This window comes from Eleutherodactylus coqui, chromosome 2 (assembly GCF_035609145.1).
Source record: "Eleutherodactylus coqui strain aEleCoq1 chromosome 2, aEleCoq1.hap1, whole genome shotgun sequence".
In the NCBI taxonomy this organism is placed as follows: domain Eukaryota; kingdom Metazoa; phylum Chordata; class Amphibia; order Anura; family Eleutherodactylidae; genus Eleutherodactylus; species Eleutherodactylus coqui.
In genome coordinates this window covers 146,476,809-146,491,067 of record NC_089838.1, presented here as the reverse complement: position 1 = coordinate 146,491,067, position 14,259 = coordinate 146,476,809, and the positions used below count along the sequence as shown (strand labels likewise).

The window sequence follows — 14,259 nt, the reverse complement described above, 5'->3', positions numbered from 1 at the left end:
AATTTGTCACAACCCAGGCCAATAAATTGCTCTAGCTTTTACTGATACACTGGCTGAAATTAGTCCAATCTTTGAAACATTCTCACTCCATCCACAAGTTTGTTGTGAAGTGGAAGGCAATCCACTTCTGTCATCCTGAACAGCAAGATCCCAGACAGCGACTGTCATGATCCGGCAACTTGAATAGGAAGTGACTCGCTGCGTGTGCATGAGTAGATGTTACCGTTAGTCAATTCCAATAAAGGGTTCGGGTTGGGTCATGAGAACCACTGGACTGCCAGAAGACACTCATGGATTCCCCAAATGGGTGGGGACCAAGTAACAATGACTCCACTTCACACAATAGCCGTATTTTTAAATTTTGCCTTTCTTATCACTTTGATTCTGGAATACTACAATAATAGTAAAGCAATGTATTATGAGAGTTACTTTTTATGTGGAACATTTGATAATGTACACTGTGAAATATTGCTCTAGACTGACTGGGTGCTTTAAACAAATGCAAATGATCATGTTTAGAGATGAGCGAGCATACTCGCTAAGGACAATTACTCGAGCGAGCATTGTCCTTAGCGAGTACCTGCCCGCTCGGAAGAAAAGATTCGGGTGCCGGTGGGGGGCAGGGAGCGGAGGGGGAGAGCAGGGAGGAACGGAGGAGAGATCTCTCTCTCCCTCTCTCCCCCCCGCTCCCCCCTGCTCACTGCCGCAACTCACCACTCACCCACACTGGCACCCGAACCTTTTCTTCCGAGCGGGCAGGTACTCACTAAGGGCAATGCTCGCTCAAGTAATTGTCCTTAGCGAGTATCCTTGCTCATCTCTAATCATGTTATAATAAAGGGGTAAATTGTCCCAGGGTTAGAATCATCCACCACATAAATTCCAGTTATTTAAAACATATTCTTAATTTTAATATTGCAATAGAAAATCCTGTCATGTCATTTGCTAAAGTAGACTGTATTCTAGAACATTCAGAATTAGAGGTTAATCTAAAATTTGACTATAAAAATATTCACTGAGCTAGCAGTGTTATTCTTCATAAAAATATAAAAATGAGAATCTCTACTTGGATTTCCTTTCCAGTAGTGTCTGTCCTGTTCTTTTATACATTATATACACGGCTCCCATGTGACCCGGTCCTCCTTAGACTGCATTGTATTTTATAATATTTTTAGACAGGAAATATTGCACTAATGTTAATTCTGCATGAATCCATATTATTAATGAACTGTAGTATAGTGCTGTAGCTGGAACATATTGCAGTGCCTTCCTGGACATGTAGAATGTATCTATCCTAGTAAGTAGTGGTGGTAGTCTTTACTTTTTGCTTCAGAGTCAATGGACATACTGAACAATTAAATATCCCTCTCGGTCTGCCATTGCTGTTTGCATCCATGGCAGTGTAAGTCTGTAGTATACTTTTCTGTGATGTCAGAAGGAAGCTGTTCTTTTATTTTAACTCTCTTGCTTGATGTTTTCTCCTTTCTTGTTTCATTGGTGTGTAGTAGATCAGACAGCTCGCTTTTAGTGGAACATGTAGGGGTACTTGGAGCTGTCTGTGAGAAGTTTTCTTCAAAGTGGCCTTCTTTTAAACAGCGATTGGAAAGTACTTCTTTTTCTCTGGAATTTCTCCATTTCATTCTTCTATTCTGGAACCAGATTTTAACCTGCAAACATGGAAAATATGATAAAAGCAATGTTTTAAAGAATGCGTTAATGCTATTGGACTATACAAACCAGCTAAGGGTATGTTCATACGGAGCAAACAATAAGCACCAAAATCTGTGTCAAAAACTGCATTCCATCTGGTATGGATTTTGACGCTGATCTGCAGCAGACTGTACCCCATCAATTGAAAGGGTAAAATCTGCTGCGGATCCTCAACAAAATCCATTCCAAATGAAGCGGATTTTGAAACAGATATTGTTGATCCATACCAAAATCCGCAGCGCAAATTATACATGTGAACATACCCTTATATAGTGTTTGGTATCTAGACTATTCTCAAATCTTGGAGTTTCTTGTGGCCTGGTGGAGGATTCCCCATTAGGTAGAAACAAGAAGAGCTCTCACTTATACAGTAAGTATGACTGATTTGAACCTGCTTGTAGATGTCCTGCTCATGCCATGAGGACAGTCAAAGCAGTAGACATTTTCAGCCAGAAGACAGAACTGAAAAAGCGTGAAACAGGGCAAGTAAAGTACTTTATCAGTTAAAATATGAATTTTGGTTTCCTGTTGAAAAAATATTTGGGGGCTCCTCTGGCTAAAGGTATGCTTTGCCCAAACATTGATTCCCTGTCTCCGAGGACAAAAAATGAAAAAATATTAGCAGGTACTGAGGGTTCTCGGGACTTAAATACTCATAGCCTATCACTAGCAAAAGCAATAATGTGTGATCCAGTAAAGGCCCAAACTCCTAGGACTCCCACTAATTATCATATTGAAGAGGTCACTTTATTTTTACCCAAGTAGCACAGCCCCATTATTTTGCTACTAGACAGTAATGGGGAGTGGAGGGGAGGAGGAGGGGTTGAAACTCAACCAAACACTAGGTCCTTGAGAACCCCTTTAAGAAAATAAAAATCAGTTTGTAAATAATGGCATCTTATAATGCTCACATATAACATACTCGCATTAGTAGATATACAGATGTAGAAGAGACTTAACCTGAGATGAAATGCATTATGATAACCTTCTGTGCTACGGTAGTTTGTTTACCCTTTTAATTGTTACAGGTGTGTTGTGTTACGATAAGATAACAATAGCTTTGTTATCAATGGCTTAAAGAGGTTTTCCAGGGAGAATACTATGGATGACTAGCCTCAGGATAGGCCATCAATAGTTGATCGGCTGGGGTCTGTCGCTCGGGACCCCAACCGATCAGCTGATTGTGCACCCACTGACAAGGTTGCAATTACATAGAGGTCGGAGTGGAAGTAGCAGAAGTCTCTACTCCGACCTCCGTGAAGTGGCTGGCATTTGTAACCGTAGGCACGACTCGCGTTGATTTCAATGAGAGTCACACTTGCAGTTACAAGCGCTGGCCAATTCACGGGAGGTTGGAGCAGAGAGTTCCGCTGCTTCGGCTCCAACCCCTGTGTAATTGTGGCGCTGACAGCAGGCGCACAATCAGCTGATCCTTCAGGGTCCCAAGCACCGGACCCCAGCCGATCAACTATTGATGACCTAGGTCATCAATTGTATTCTCCCTGAAAAACCCATTCTGGTCTCTGTATAAATCGGCTGCAGAGGTGACGTGGGTTGTTTACCCATGTGACTACTATAGCCAATGGGAGGCCAGCAAGAACTTCATCAGTGATATCCCGTAAACCTGCCTTCAGGTTTCTACATTAGAAGGCCTGGCGACGTCACCAGTCGGATGCCACATCACCAGACCGCCGAAGCGGCAGTCCAGTGTTGTAGTGAGTATATTTCTTTTACATAGTTTTGAGTATGGAGAGCCCAAAACTATATAAAAGAAATAACTTGGAAAAGCACTTTAAGGCAACATAACTTGTCACAAAAAGTAATCACACACACTAGTTAAACTTTGCTACATCGGTACTCCGTTTCATTGCAGGAGCTCCAACAACAGATTGTTGTAGAACCATTAGTGTCTGTAGTCAGATTTATAAGGTGGTAAGATGGGATGTACAGTAGCTGTAGAATTTAGATTTCCATCAGTGGCTGTCTCTGTACAGTCAGATGGCTCCATTACAGAAGTCTGCCAATATTAAGGTTTGGGGAAATTGCTTTTATAGCAGTGAAAAGTGCAGCACATTATTAGATCTGGCATGACAAATATGTTTTTGTTGTAATGTACTTTACCTGAGACTCCTTTAGAGAAAGGTTAACGGCAAGTTTCTTCCTGTCAGATTTGCTGATATACTTTTGCTTTTGGAACATTTTCTCAAGTGCCTTTCTCTGATCATCAGAAAACACCGCTCGTCTTAAGATTACTCTTCTTGTTTTGGAGTTGGAATTTTTCGGTAGCAGATGGAGTTCAGGTTCATTTTCTTAATAAAAAAAGTCAAAAATATAGAAATGGACCAAATTAACACATTAACGGTCAGTGAATGCCCTTGCTTGGTTAGCGGCTAGAGATGAGCGAGCATACTCGCTAAGGACAATTACTCGATGGAGCATTGCCCTTAGCGAGTACCTGCCCGCTCGGGAAAAAAGATTCGGCTGCCGGCGCGGGTGAGAGGTGAGTTGCGGCAGTAAGCAGGGGGGAGCGGGGGGGAGAGAGAGATCTCCCCTCCGTTCCTCGCCGCTCTCCCCCACCGCTCCCCGCCCGCTGCCGGCAGCTGAACCTTTTCTTCCGAGCGGCAGGTACTCGCTAAGGGCAATGCTCGATCGAGTTATTGCCCTTAGCGATTATGCTCGCTCATCTCTATTAGCAGCACTTAATTTCTTGAGAATGTAGATTGTGAATTCAGCTGGAACTATAATTATTACTAGTTATTGTGAATTACTTTATTACATTTCCATAAATATTCAGTGAAAGCATTACAAGTCCAGTGACAATGGGAAAGGACCAGAGCTTCTAACACTTTTCAGCTGTTACTTTTACAGGCTACAGGTGGTAGACACTTAGAGATGGTGCACACAACCATACTACGGCCCCAAGTTGTATAGAGCTGTAAAACAGCATTCACGGGCTTTTATGGTGCAATTGTGCCACTCTGCAACTCTGCCATTTTACACAGAGGCATAGAGAGGGGGCTTATATTGCATTCTGTATGCATCCATCAGAACAAAATGGTGGCAGGTTCCATTGGACACTGTATTATGGAGGTATTCCTCCCAAAAAGCATTGCTTGTAAGGAAGAATATCTTCACAATGCAATGTGGTATAGAGGAACCATGTAGAGGCTTTGAGTCTGCTTGTATATTGGGAGTGTCAGTTTTGGGAAGGTTTGGGTTAGATAGCTGGGGTCTAAATGATCATGTGGCTGACAGCTAACTCATGTAAATAGTCATTTCTATCATTTTCCACTCTAGAGCACACACACACATATATAACAAAATGTTTGTGCCACATACAATTACAGTAACAGAAACACATGCTTCAGCACATTTAACATTTGCATAAAATTGCACAACTTTTTACAGTAATTGCATAAATATGCAAGATTCTTAGCAAATATTTTGATCAAAGCATGTGGCCCCATTCGCCATGTCCAGACAAACTTTATTGGATGGGTACCTATCTCTAAAAGACACCTCTTTATATTTGGATACTTATCCAATAAGGTTGACCTGGATATGGCGGATGGGCTCACATGTTTTGATCAAAATATGCACCAAGAACCTTCCTAGTATAGAAAGAATAGTTGTGCGATTCTATTCAGGTATTGAATGTGCATGAGTGCTGATGCTTGTGTTTCTGTTACTGTAATTGTTTGTAACTAGAGTTGAGCGAACATACTCTGCCAAGCTTGATGCTTGTTCAAGTATTAGCGTACTCGATGGTGCTCGTTACTTGAACGAGCATCAAATCATGTTCGACCCCGCCGCAGTTTTTGGCTCCTCCCCGCTGACATGCCTGTTTTGGCCCCTCCCCGCCGCAGCGCGCGTCATCGGCTAATTTTTTGAGAGAGAGAGAGACTCCTATTGTAGTCAATGGGGTTCATTACTCGAGTAGAGCTCTCGAATTTTACGAAAAGCTCGACTCGAATAACGAGGACCCGAGCATTTGGGTGCTCGCTCATCTCTACTTGTAACATATGTCTTCACATAGAATTTTTTTTTATAAAAGTGCTGACTTTTGTTTTTTTGTATAGTGCCGCATACAATATACTAAGAAATATATGGCAAAGAAATAAGTCTATATACAGCAGTGTAAATAAAATTCTATACCATTTATATTGGCTTTGCTGATAGCCACTGTGATACAGTGATACAATCAGAGGTATTTTATACCAATACACTAGTGATAGAGAATACACTATTTAGCTTTTCCTAATGGAGTATGTTTACACTAATGCCAAACACCAAGCAGTGCATGTCCAATAGTTTAGATCTTATCTAATAACATTTCATTCTTCCATTCATGTGATAGCACAGTGTCCTGCTTAATACATCAGAAGATGTTTTTGTCTCAATTGAAACAAATTGATGTGAACAAGCGCTAATAAATTGCTCCCTTCCTTACAGTTGCAGTGAGAAGTGTCTCCCTAATGTGTATAGCCATATTGATTTGACTTTTTGTGCTAGACCACCATGGAGTGAGGAAAAGGTTTAGTCATGGTTTTCATTTTTTTATTGTCATTCATTGCTCCTCGTTAAATGGACAATTAATAGGACACATTGAAAACGGTGCATCAGTCTGGGTTAATAAACAATCCTGGCAGTTGATAATGTGACCTATGTATTCAACCGGTTTCTCTATATACTCATCTCACGCTTTCTAATCCCTTTTCAGGTAGTAGAGGTTACAGGAGAAGATGAGCTTAAAAGAGTCTATAAAAGTCATTTTCATTCACTGCTTTATTTTTCACTCAAGTGTTTAAATGCTGTTCAGAGGTCCCATTGGAATGTGACAGAGGATAAAGGATTGTATATAGTTCTGTGCTTCATGGCTGTACAAAAGGGCAAATGACCCTTGCCAAGGCCTTTTCAGCGTGAAATGGTCCCTAAAGTTCATCTGCACAGTGAAAAATTGTGGTTAAGTCGCGTGTGGATGAGTAAAGAGAAAGTGCCGATTGGTCACGGTACTGTCATCCATTCTAATGCAACCCAGGCACTGTAAGATGCTCTGTGGGAAAGTATCAGCCCCCTTCGGAGCTGCTCATAAGCTTGCAGCTCATTAAACTAGCACCATTTATTGCCTCACTTGTCTCAAACTATTCACTTTAACAACTGTTGAACTTTATTAGCGCTGGCGAAATTACCCTAAAGTGTAGCCAAGTAACAATACGGGAATCTTAATGTTTTTACAACAAACCTTATAACTCTTTCCATGTAGGTCTATTAAGGCTTAGAATAGTTAGGTTAGAATCACCTTTTCTATATCTATTAGTTTTAGATTAGATTTGTAGATATTTCTTATTATTATTTTGGATATCTTTTTACTACTTAACTTGTTTCATAGATTTTTATATACGTAATGATATTTTATATTGTAAACATAATAATGTGTTATATACAGTTGTATCAATGTAATTTATTACATGAAAATTCAATTTAATATTACCCCATTTTAGAATTAGCCTTAGAACTACATTAAACATTGTGTCAACGATGAAGAATGCAAGAGTTCCAGATATTTTGGGAACAAGGAAGCTATTAGCCTCTTGTATGGCTGCTTTGGTTTCCATTGGGGCAGTTTCAATTGTTCAGCTCCTATATGGGATAAATCTTCAGAAGCGACATTGAATAAGGCTGCTGTGATTTTTCTTAGGAATTAGCGTCTCACTATTGCATCACCAATTAGCTTTCTAGGACCCATTAAATCCTGCTGCTCTGGTTTACAAAATAACTGAAGCATTACTGATGAAGCATAAAGACTTACTTGGAAAAGCAGTGGGGGAGGCTGGGTGCTGACAGGACCTACCACAGCAGGCAGCGTAGAATGGCAATGATTGGAGATAGAAGTATTTAGAAGCACCTGCAAAAGTACAAATGCATGCATAAATTTCAATGTAATCCACCAAGAGAATTTAATTTTATCCACAAAGTGAAAAGAATAGTCAGGGCTAATCTTAAGCTAATGCACATTAGTAAAGGAGTAAAGTCTTTTTTAATTTTTTGAAGGCAGTGGTTTTTAATGATTATAAACTAGCCTATGATTGTTACTTCAAGAATTAATGTTTGTTAGTAGGAGATATTACATGCCAAAGTATTTTATTACATTTCCCAAATCATGATGACTATATGTGATCACCATATTTCGTAGGACTGTAGACACTCATATCAGTATGCAGATGCCTCTTTAACTAAAGGGTCTGGCTATGTCAGCCACACTACTTCTAAACTGGTGCAGCAAGTATAAGATCCTGCAGTTTCCAAAGATAGTAGAATGTGCCTTACTAAAGAATTCAGTGGTTCTCAATATGGTACTGTTCCAAAATACTACCTTTCCATCAAGTCAGTTTATCATATACATATGCTATTTATGTGTTCTAGATCTACCCGCTCAACTGTAAGCGCTGTTAATGGGAAGTGGAAATATTAAGGAGCAACTATAGCTAAACCATGAAGTGATAGGGTCAACAGAGCACTAGATGGAAAGTGTATGGCACATAAATGTAAGTCTTTTTTTTATAGTTTCTGTGACATAATCTATGTTTTGAACCGTCTGAATTTGATGCATGTCTTGGTATATGTTCACCATGTGTTTTGAGGTGTTCTTAGTATGCTGTGCTCTTAAATAATGTCTTGAACCCTTATGTTACGAACCGCAGTATTGGTATATTTATATAGACTTTATGATAGATTAGAAAATGTTTTTAATGTAAGTGTTCTTTTTTTGTACCTCCAGGTTGCTCAGTGGAGTGGCACAATGGTACCATCTGTAATGTGACTACCTCTAGTTGATAAAGCTCCACAGGGAAACGGAAGTCAGGATAGTGAAGCAGCCAAACATGCACTTTGTGCCCAGATAGTAATGCTTCAGCCATTAAGAAGAAGTGAGGCCTGTGCAGAAAGCATGCCACAAATAATAGATACTGCTGATGGAGGAGATGCCTCTGTGAGTGCATCCCGTCTCCTAAAACCTGTGCTATTTTCTGAAGCTGCCTACCTGAGGGCTTCTGTAAGTAAGAGTAACCTAGCATTGCTGAACTAATAGAGAATCAGAGAGTAAGTAGATGCTTTTATTGATAAAACCCTGCTTTATCAATCCACAAAACCTAGCACTGGGTGATCATAGTGATGGAAAATTAATGCCGGTGTCTATTCCTGTTGAAGTTCCTATTAATAAAAGTTCAGTTTGAGCAAGAAAGTATGTGGTCTGTCTAAAGTTCTGTGCCAACCTGTTGAAGAGTACTGAAGATGGCCTGTGACCGGGCCTTCTTCAAGCGCTTTTTGATGGAGCACCAAGAGGAGGATTTGGTGAGCCTGCTGTCCACTCCTTCTAGGTAGTTTCCTGCTGGGGAACTCTCCTGCCTGGGGAATCTCTTCAAAAACATCTGGTTTTTTTTTAGTTACATATTCAGCAAGGAGATATTGGGGTTATTCACTTTAGAAAAAAAACACAGCTGAGGGGCGACCTAATAACTATGTGTAAGTATATCAGGGGACAATACACTCAATGACCGTGACTGTAACAATAGGGCATCCTATGTATCTAGAGGAAAGAAGGCTTCTACACCAACATAAAAGAGAATTCTTTACTGTCAGAGCAGTGAGACTATGGAACTCTCTGCCTGAAGTGGCCCCAGTAGTAATAGTGATCCTCACAATGACTCCAGTAGTAATAGTGATCCCCATATTGGTCCCAGTAATAATAGTGAGCCCCACAGTGGTCCCAGTAATAACCGTGACCCCAGTAATAATAGTGTCCCCTCTATTGTACCCAGTAGTAACATGTGACTCCCATAGTGATCCCAGTAATAATAGTGACCTCTGGCTGGGCAGCATCCCTACAAGAATTCCACTCACCCAGCCTGCAGCCTCGGCTGGATGGTTGCGTGCATACAGAATGGTGCACGCAGATGCCAGGGGGGAGAAGTCAGCAGTCACAGACTCTGCATTGCCACAGCTGGACTGGAGCTGAACACTGGGTGAGTGGAATGCCATTAGATTGCTGCACAGATAGTGGGCCACATAAAATGAAGTGGCAGGCAGGATTTGGCCCACGGACCTTAAAGGGGTTGTCCCGCGCCGAAACGGGTTGTTTTTTTTTTCAATAGCCCCCCATTCGGCGCGAGACAAACCCGATGCAGGGATAAAAAAAAAACCCGGGTAGTACTTACCGAATCCCCGCGCTCCGGTGACTTCTTACTTACCTTGCGAAGATGGCCGCCGGGATCTTCACCCACGGTGGACCGAAGGTCTTCTGTGCGTTCCATTGCCGATTCCAGCCTCCTGATTGGCTGGAATCGGCACACGTGACGGGGCGGAGCTACGAGGAGCAGCTCCCCATTCTACACAGAGAAGACCGGACTGTGCAAGCACGTCTAATCGGGAGATTAGACGCTGAAAATTAGACGGCACCATGGAGACAGGGACGCTAGCAACGGAGCAGGTAAGTGAATAACTTCTGTATGGCTCATAATTAATGCACAATGTACATTACAAAGTGCATTAATATGGCCATACAGAAGTGTATACCCCAACTTTGTTTCGCGGGACAACCCCTTTAAGTTTGACATGTGTGCACTAGACAAACAGGACTTCTTGGCAGAAGAAATAGGCTACCATAAACAGTTACTGGGGGAGAATTACTGAGAAAAATACATTAAAATTATTTCCAAGTCGAACCAAGAAATAATAGTATTTGCCAAATTTATTATGTGTTTCAGACACTTTTTATACCTGCCTCAGCAATTTTGGAAAGTATATAGAACAAGAGCATGAAATTAGAAAATGCATTAAGACATTAAACATTCTTGTCACAAAATACTGGTTTATCTGTATGCCAGTGGTGAGGTGGTATAGGGAAGAGAAATTACCTAGTGATTTGTGCCAAATTTATCATGACAAATGTATAATCTTGACACAATTTGAACTATTTCTGCTGAGTCCTAAATTTATGCTTCCTACAACTCTATTGATAAATCTTCCTTAATGTCTATATTCTTGGACCTCTGGAGTTAGAAAGTTCCTGCAGCCTTGCAAGGTATAATGGAAGCCCAGATAAGAACGTCATGTTAGCAAATAATAGTACAAAGAAATGTTCTGGTCAATATTGATGCACCATTAGATCCTAATGATGGTATTCGGATCATAAAAAGACGTAATGTTACATCCATTTGATGGCAGAAGGATTGTGGCTGTGTCATCAGCAGCGGATGACACTTGTAATATACAGCATCCAGCTACAACAGGTAAATCAGAGTTCTCTGCAATTTCAGCCATTTAACCACTTAGAAGCTATAGTCAATAGACCTAAGCACGGGGACCTATGGGTTACCATGGAACATGGGGCCCGTCAAAAGCCCACAGTTCTGCCAGAGAAATCTGCTTATCAGGCCAATATTAATATAAGTAATTCCAAAGCATTATGTAAGAGAAACAATTAAACACCTAAATGGTGCAAATTTGACTTAATTTTCATGCACAAAAAAGGGCGTAACCATGCTCCCATTCATTGAAATGGGTGATTAGTGTAATTCGTTCAATATATGCTCTTCCTCTGCACAAATGCACAGGAAAATAGAGCATGATGGATATTTTTTGCATGAACAACATGTGCGTATGTGAACAAATCCATTGAAATCAACAGGTTCTATTCACTGTGTATTGCGCACGCAAATTTTGCGTGTGCAATATGCTGCCAAAATACTTGTGTGATACCGGCCTAAAGATACACGATGTACTATGCTATACTTATTTATATACATCGACTACTGAACGTATGCCATCAAAGAAAATCTAAATTAACGGGTAATTAAGAAGAAACCAGCAAAAGTAGACTCATAAGAAATATATAGTACAGAATGTTCTAAATCATAGTAAGAAGAATATTAATGGGCCCAAAATGTACAATTTATATTTCTATGCACACTGATTCTGTTGCCTATGTACATGACATGTCGCAATAAATAAATAGGCAATAAAGGCCAATTAGGCAAGTAGCTTTTTGCATTAGCTATGTACACGATCCTTCATCCAATATTGATTTCTAACAAGATATAATATAATGAAATTCATCCTAAAGTCACAACTAACAAGTTTACACATATAAATCGGAATAAACAGACACAACATAACTAATAATGAAGGCATCTATATTAAAACTGAAATGGATTTTATGTAAAGTTGCATCGCTTCGATAATTAAAAGGCTATAGTTATACAGTATGACTAATACGATGTATCAAGTTTTAAGTTTCTATGCACTAAAATGATTGTAATATAAGACTCATGTGCATTACCTATGTATAACATAACAAAATGATACATCTTATTCATTCAGTAGTTATGTAATGGTTAATGAATTACGCTAGAATCATAACCACAATGACAATACTCACAAACATACTAATTAAAGAATTCTATTATAGTATTCCATTATATAGGAAATGATCAGGCAGTCTTATATAGAAATGTACCAGGTGAAATGAAATTCAAGGTCATGGTTCACGCTCAAACCACTGTCAGCAAGCATACAATTATCACATGAGAACAGATGGTACGTGCCAGATGCTGATTTGGCATCTTTCCTGAAAACAGTAAATCATCTTCTAATTAATTAATCATATTATTGTTTAATTAGGTGTGAATTATTTTGCCGCGTTTATTACCTGCATAAACTTTTAAAGGTGTGAATTTCAAACATTAAATTGAACGCACGTTATTAAGAGTAACTGTAGACTAGCATTTAATGGAACGTTAAAGGCCATCTATTAATACTATATTATGCTGAATTGAAATTAATTACTTGTAAATCACAAATATTTTATATCAGTTTGTAACAATTCTGCAAAACAGAAGCCAACATGGTTGTATTTTAATCTTAGCATAACTAGAACCCTGATATATATAGATATACATAGCTATATCTACCTATATATATATATATATATATATATATATATATATATTTAATACTAGAACAAGTGTCCACATGTTCACTGGAATATACACAGAGACTGACCGTACATTACATCATATCAGATAGAACATACCTGTGCTGGGGAGTAGCTCAGCTGTTTGGAAATAAGGAACCTGCAGCCCATCTGATGGATTAATGAAGTTAAAAGCCAATGTTGCAGGATATGTACCTCCCAAGGGGCTAATTTGTTCCACTGCAGGACACAGTGCTCCAGGCAAAGTGCTAGAAGCCATAGGAGCATATTTCATAGCAGGCTGCTCAACATCTCTTAATAGATTTTCTATTAGGAAACTTCTGCCCACACCTCCACAGCCATGAGGTTCCCTGGTGTGGTAGGCTGATGGTGACTGTGCGATCAGGTCCCAGTTCACAGCATGGGGGGACATAACTCCAGGCATCATCCTCTAAACACAATAAAAGTTCTTTGTAGTAGTCTAAATTTGGCAGTGGTCACAGCAGAGTTTATGGTAACCAGCTTTGGTTTGCAAACTAGGAATTGTCACAAAAATAGTTGCAGTTACAGATGAAGCTCTATAAACCCTCCAGTGAGATAAGAAAAGCAGCTCTTCAGGGAGAAGGTGTGTCCAGTTCATTTGTTCATTATACTAAGTGGGTATGGCATGAACAACAATTAGCTGCTGGTGCTCATGAAGTACAAGCCGCCTCTAGCTACGATGCTGACTTCTCTATTATAAGAGTTGCTGTTCTATTAATTGTTTGTTGTAATTATGGGAATTACACACTGTGGTGTTAGCATAACTTTGTATTAAGAATCGTATATATACAAACATGGACATGATGTTGTGGAACACATTTTTTTATACCGATCCATGGTATGTCATCTATATGTATTGCTTATTACAATGAGGAACTACTTGTACAAGCAGCCATCTGCAAAGCGCTGTATTCAACCCTATCGCTTCTAGGGGAAGAATCTTTGCGACACAGCATGTGTTAGAACATGACCTTTCGTGTTTCTTTTTTTACTAGAATTCGTAAGATAAAGCGTTTGTGTAAATTGGTATGGGGCATATCAGTTTATGGTTCCTAAAATAAGGCCTTAAATTGAGTATTCAAGATTTAATGAGTGGCTGCACTTTTTAGAAACTTTTGACTTATCAGAGCAACATGTCAAAAGTTTTAATCAGTGGGGACCGGGTGCTGAGCCCCCTGCTAATCGTTCAAATGAAGGGGTTGCAGCACTCACCTGAGTGCTGTGCCTCTTCGGCTGTCTTTGCTGCCTGTTGGCAGCTCTTGACAGCTGAAGACAAACTTATAGAAGTCTATGCATCCATCTTCAGCTGCTGCGAGGAGCCGACAGGCAGAAAAGACAGCTGAAAAAGGACAGCATTGGAGCCCCTTCATTTGAGTGATTAGAGGGGGTCTAAGCTGATCAAATTTTATGACATTTCCCTTTTTTTTTTAAATGCAGTTACTCTTTACATTTGATAAAAGAGGTGGTCAATGCATTTTCCATATGTTTTTTAATATTTATTTTGATTTATTTTGACAATCTCAGATTGTACACCATGT

The 14,259-nt window shown here is 39.8% G+C and overlaps 1 protein-coding gene across 1 annotated transcript; it reads right to left on the bottom strand.

Annotated features, from left to right (window-relative positions):
* Positions 1 to 1,234: 1,234 nt before the first annotated feature.
* On the bottom strand, positions 1,235 to 13,127 carry DBX2 (developing brain homeobox 2). Its single transcript, XM_066589882.1, has 4 exons — positions 12,800 to 13,127; positions 7,520 to 7,615; positions 3,832 to 4,019; positions 1,235 to 1,667 (listed from the first exon to the last, which is right to left on the bottom strand). Exons 1-4 carry the CDS (start codon positions 13,125 to 13,127, stop codon positions 1,356 to 1,358), a joined length of 924 nt encoding a protein of 307 aa, XP_066445979.1. The 3' UTR covers positions 1,235 to 1,355.
* Between the last annotated feature and the right edge of the window lie 1,132 nt (positions 13,128 to 14,259).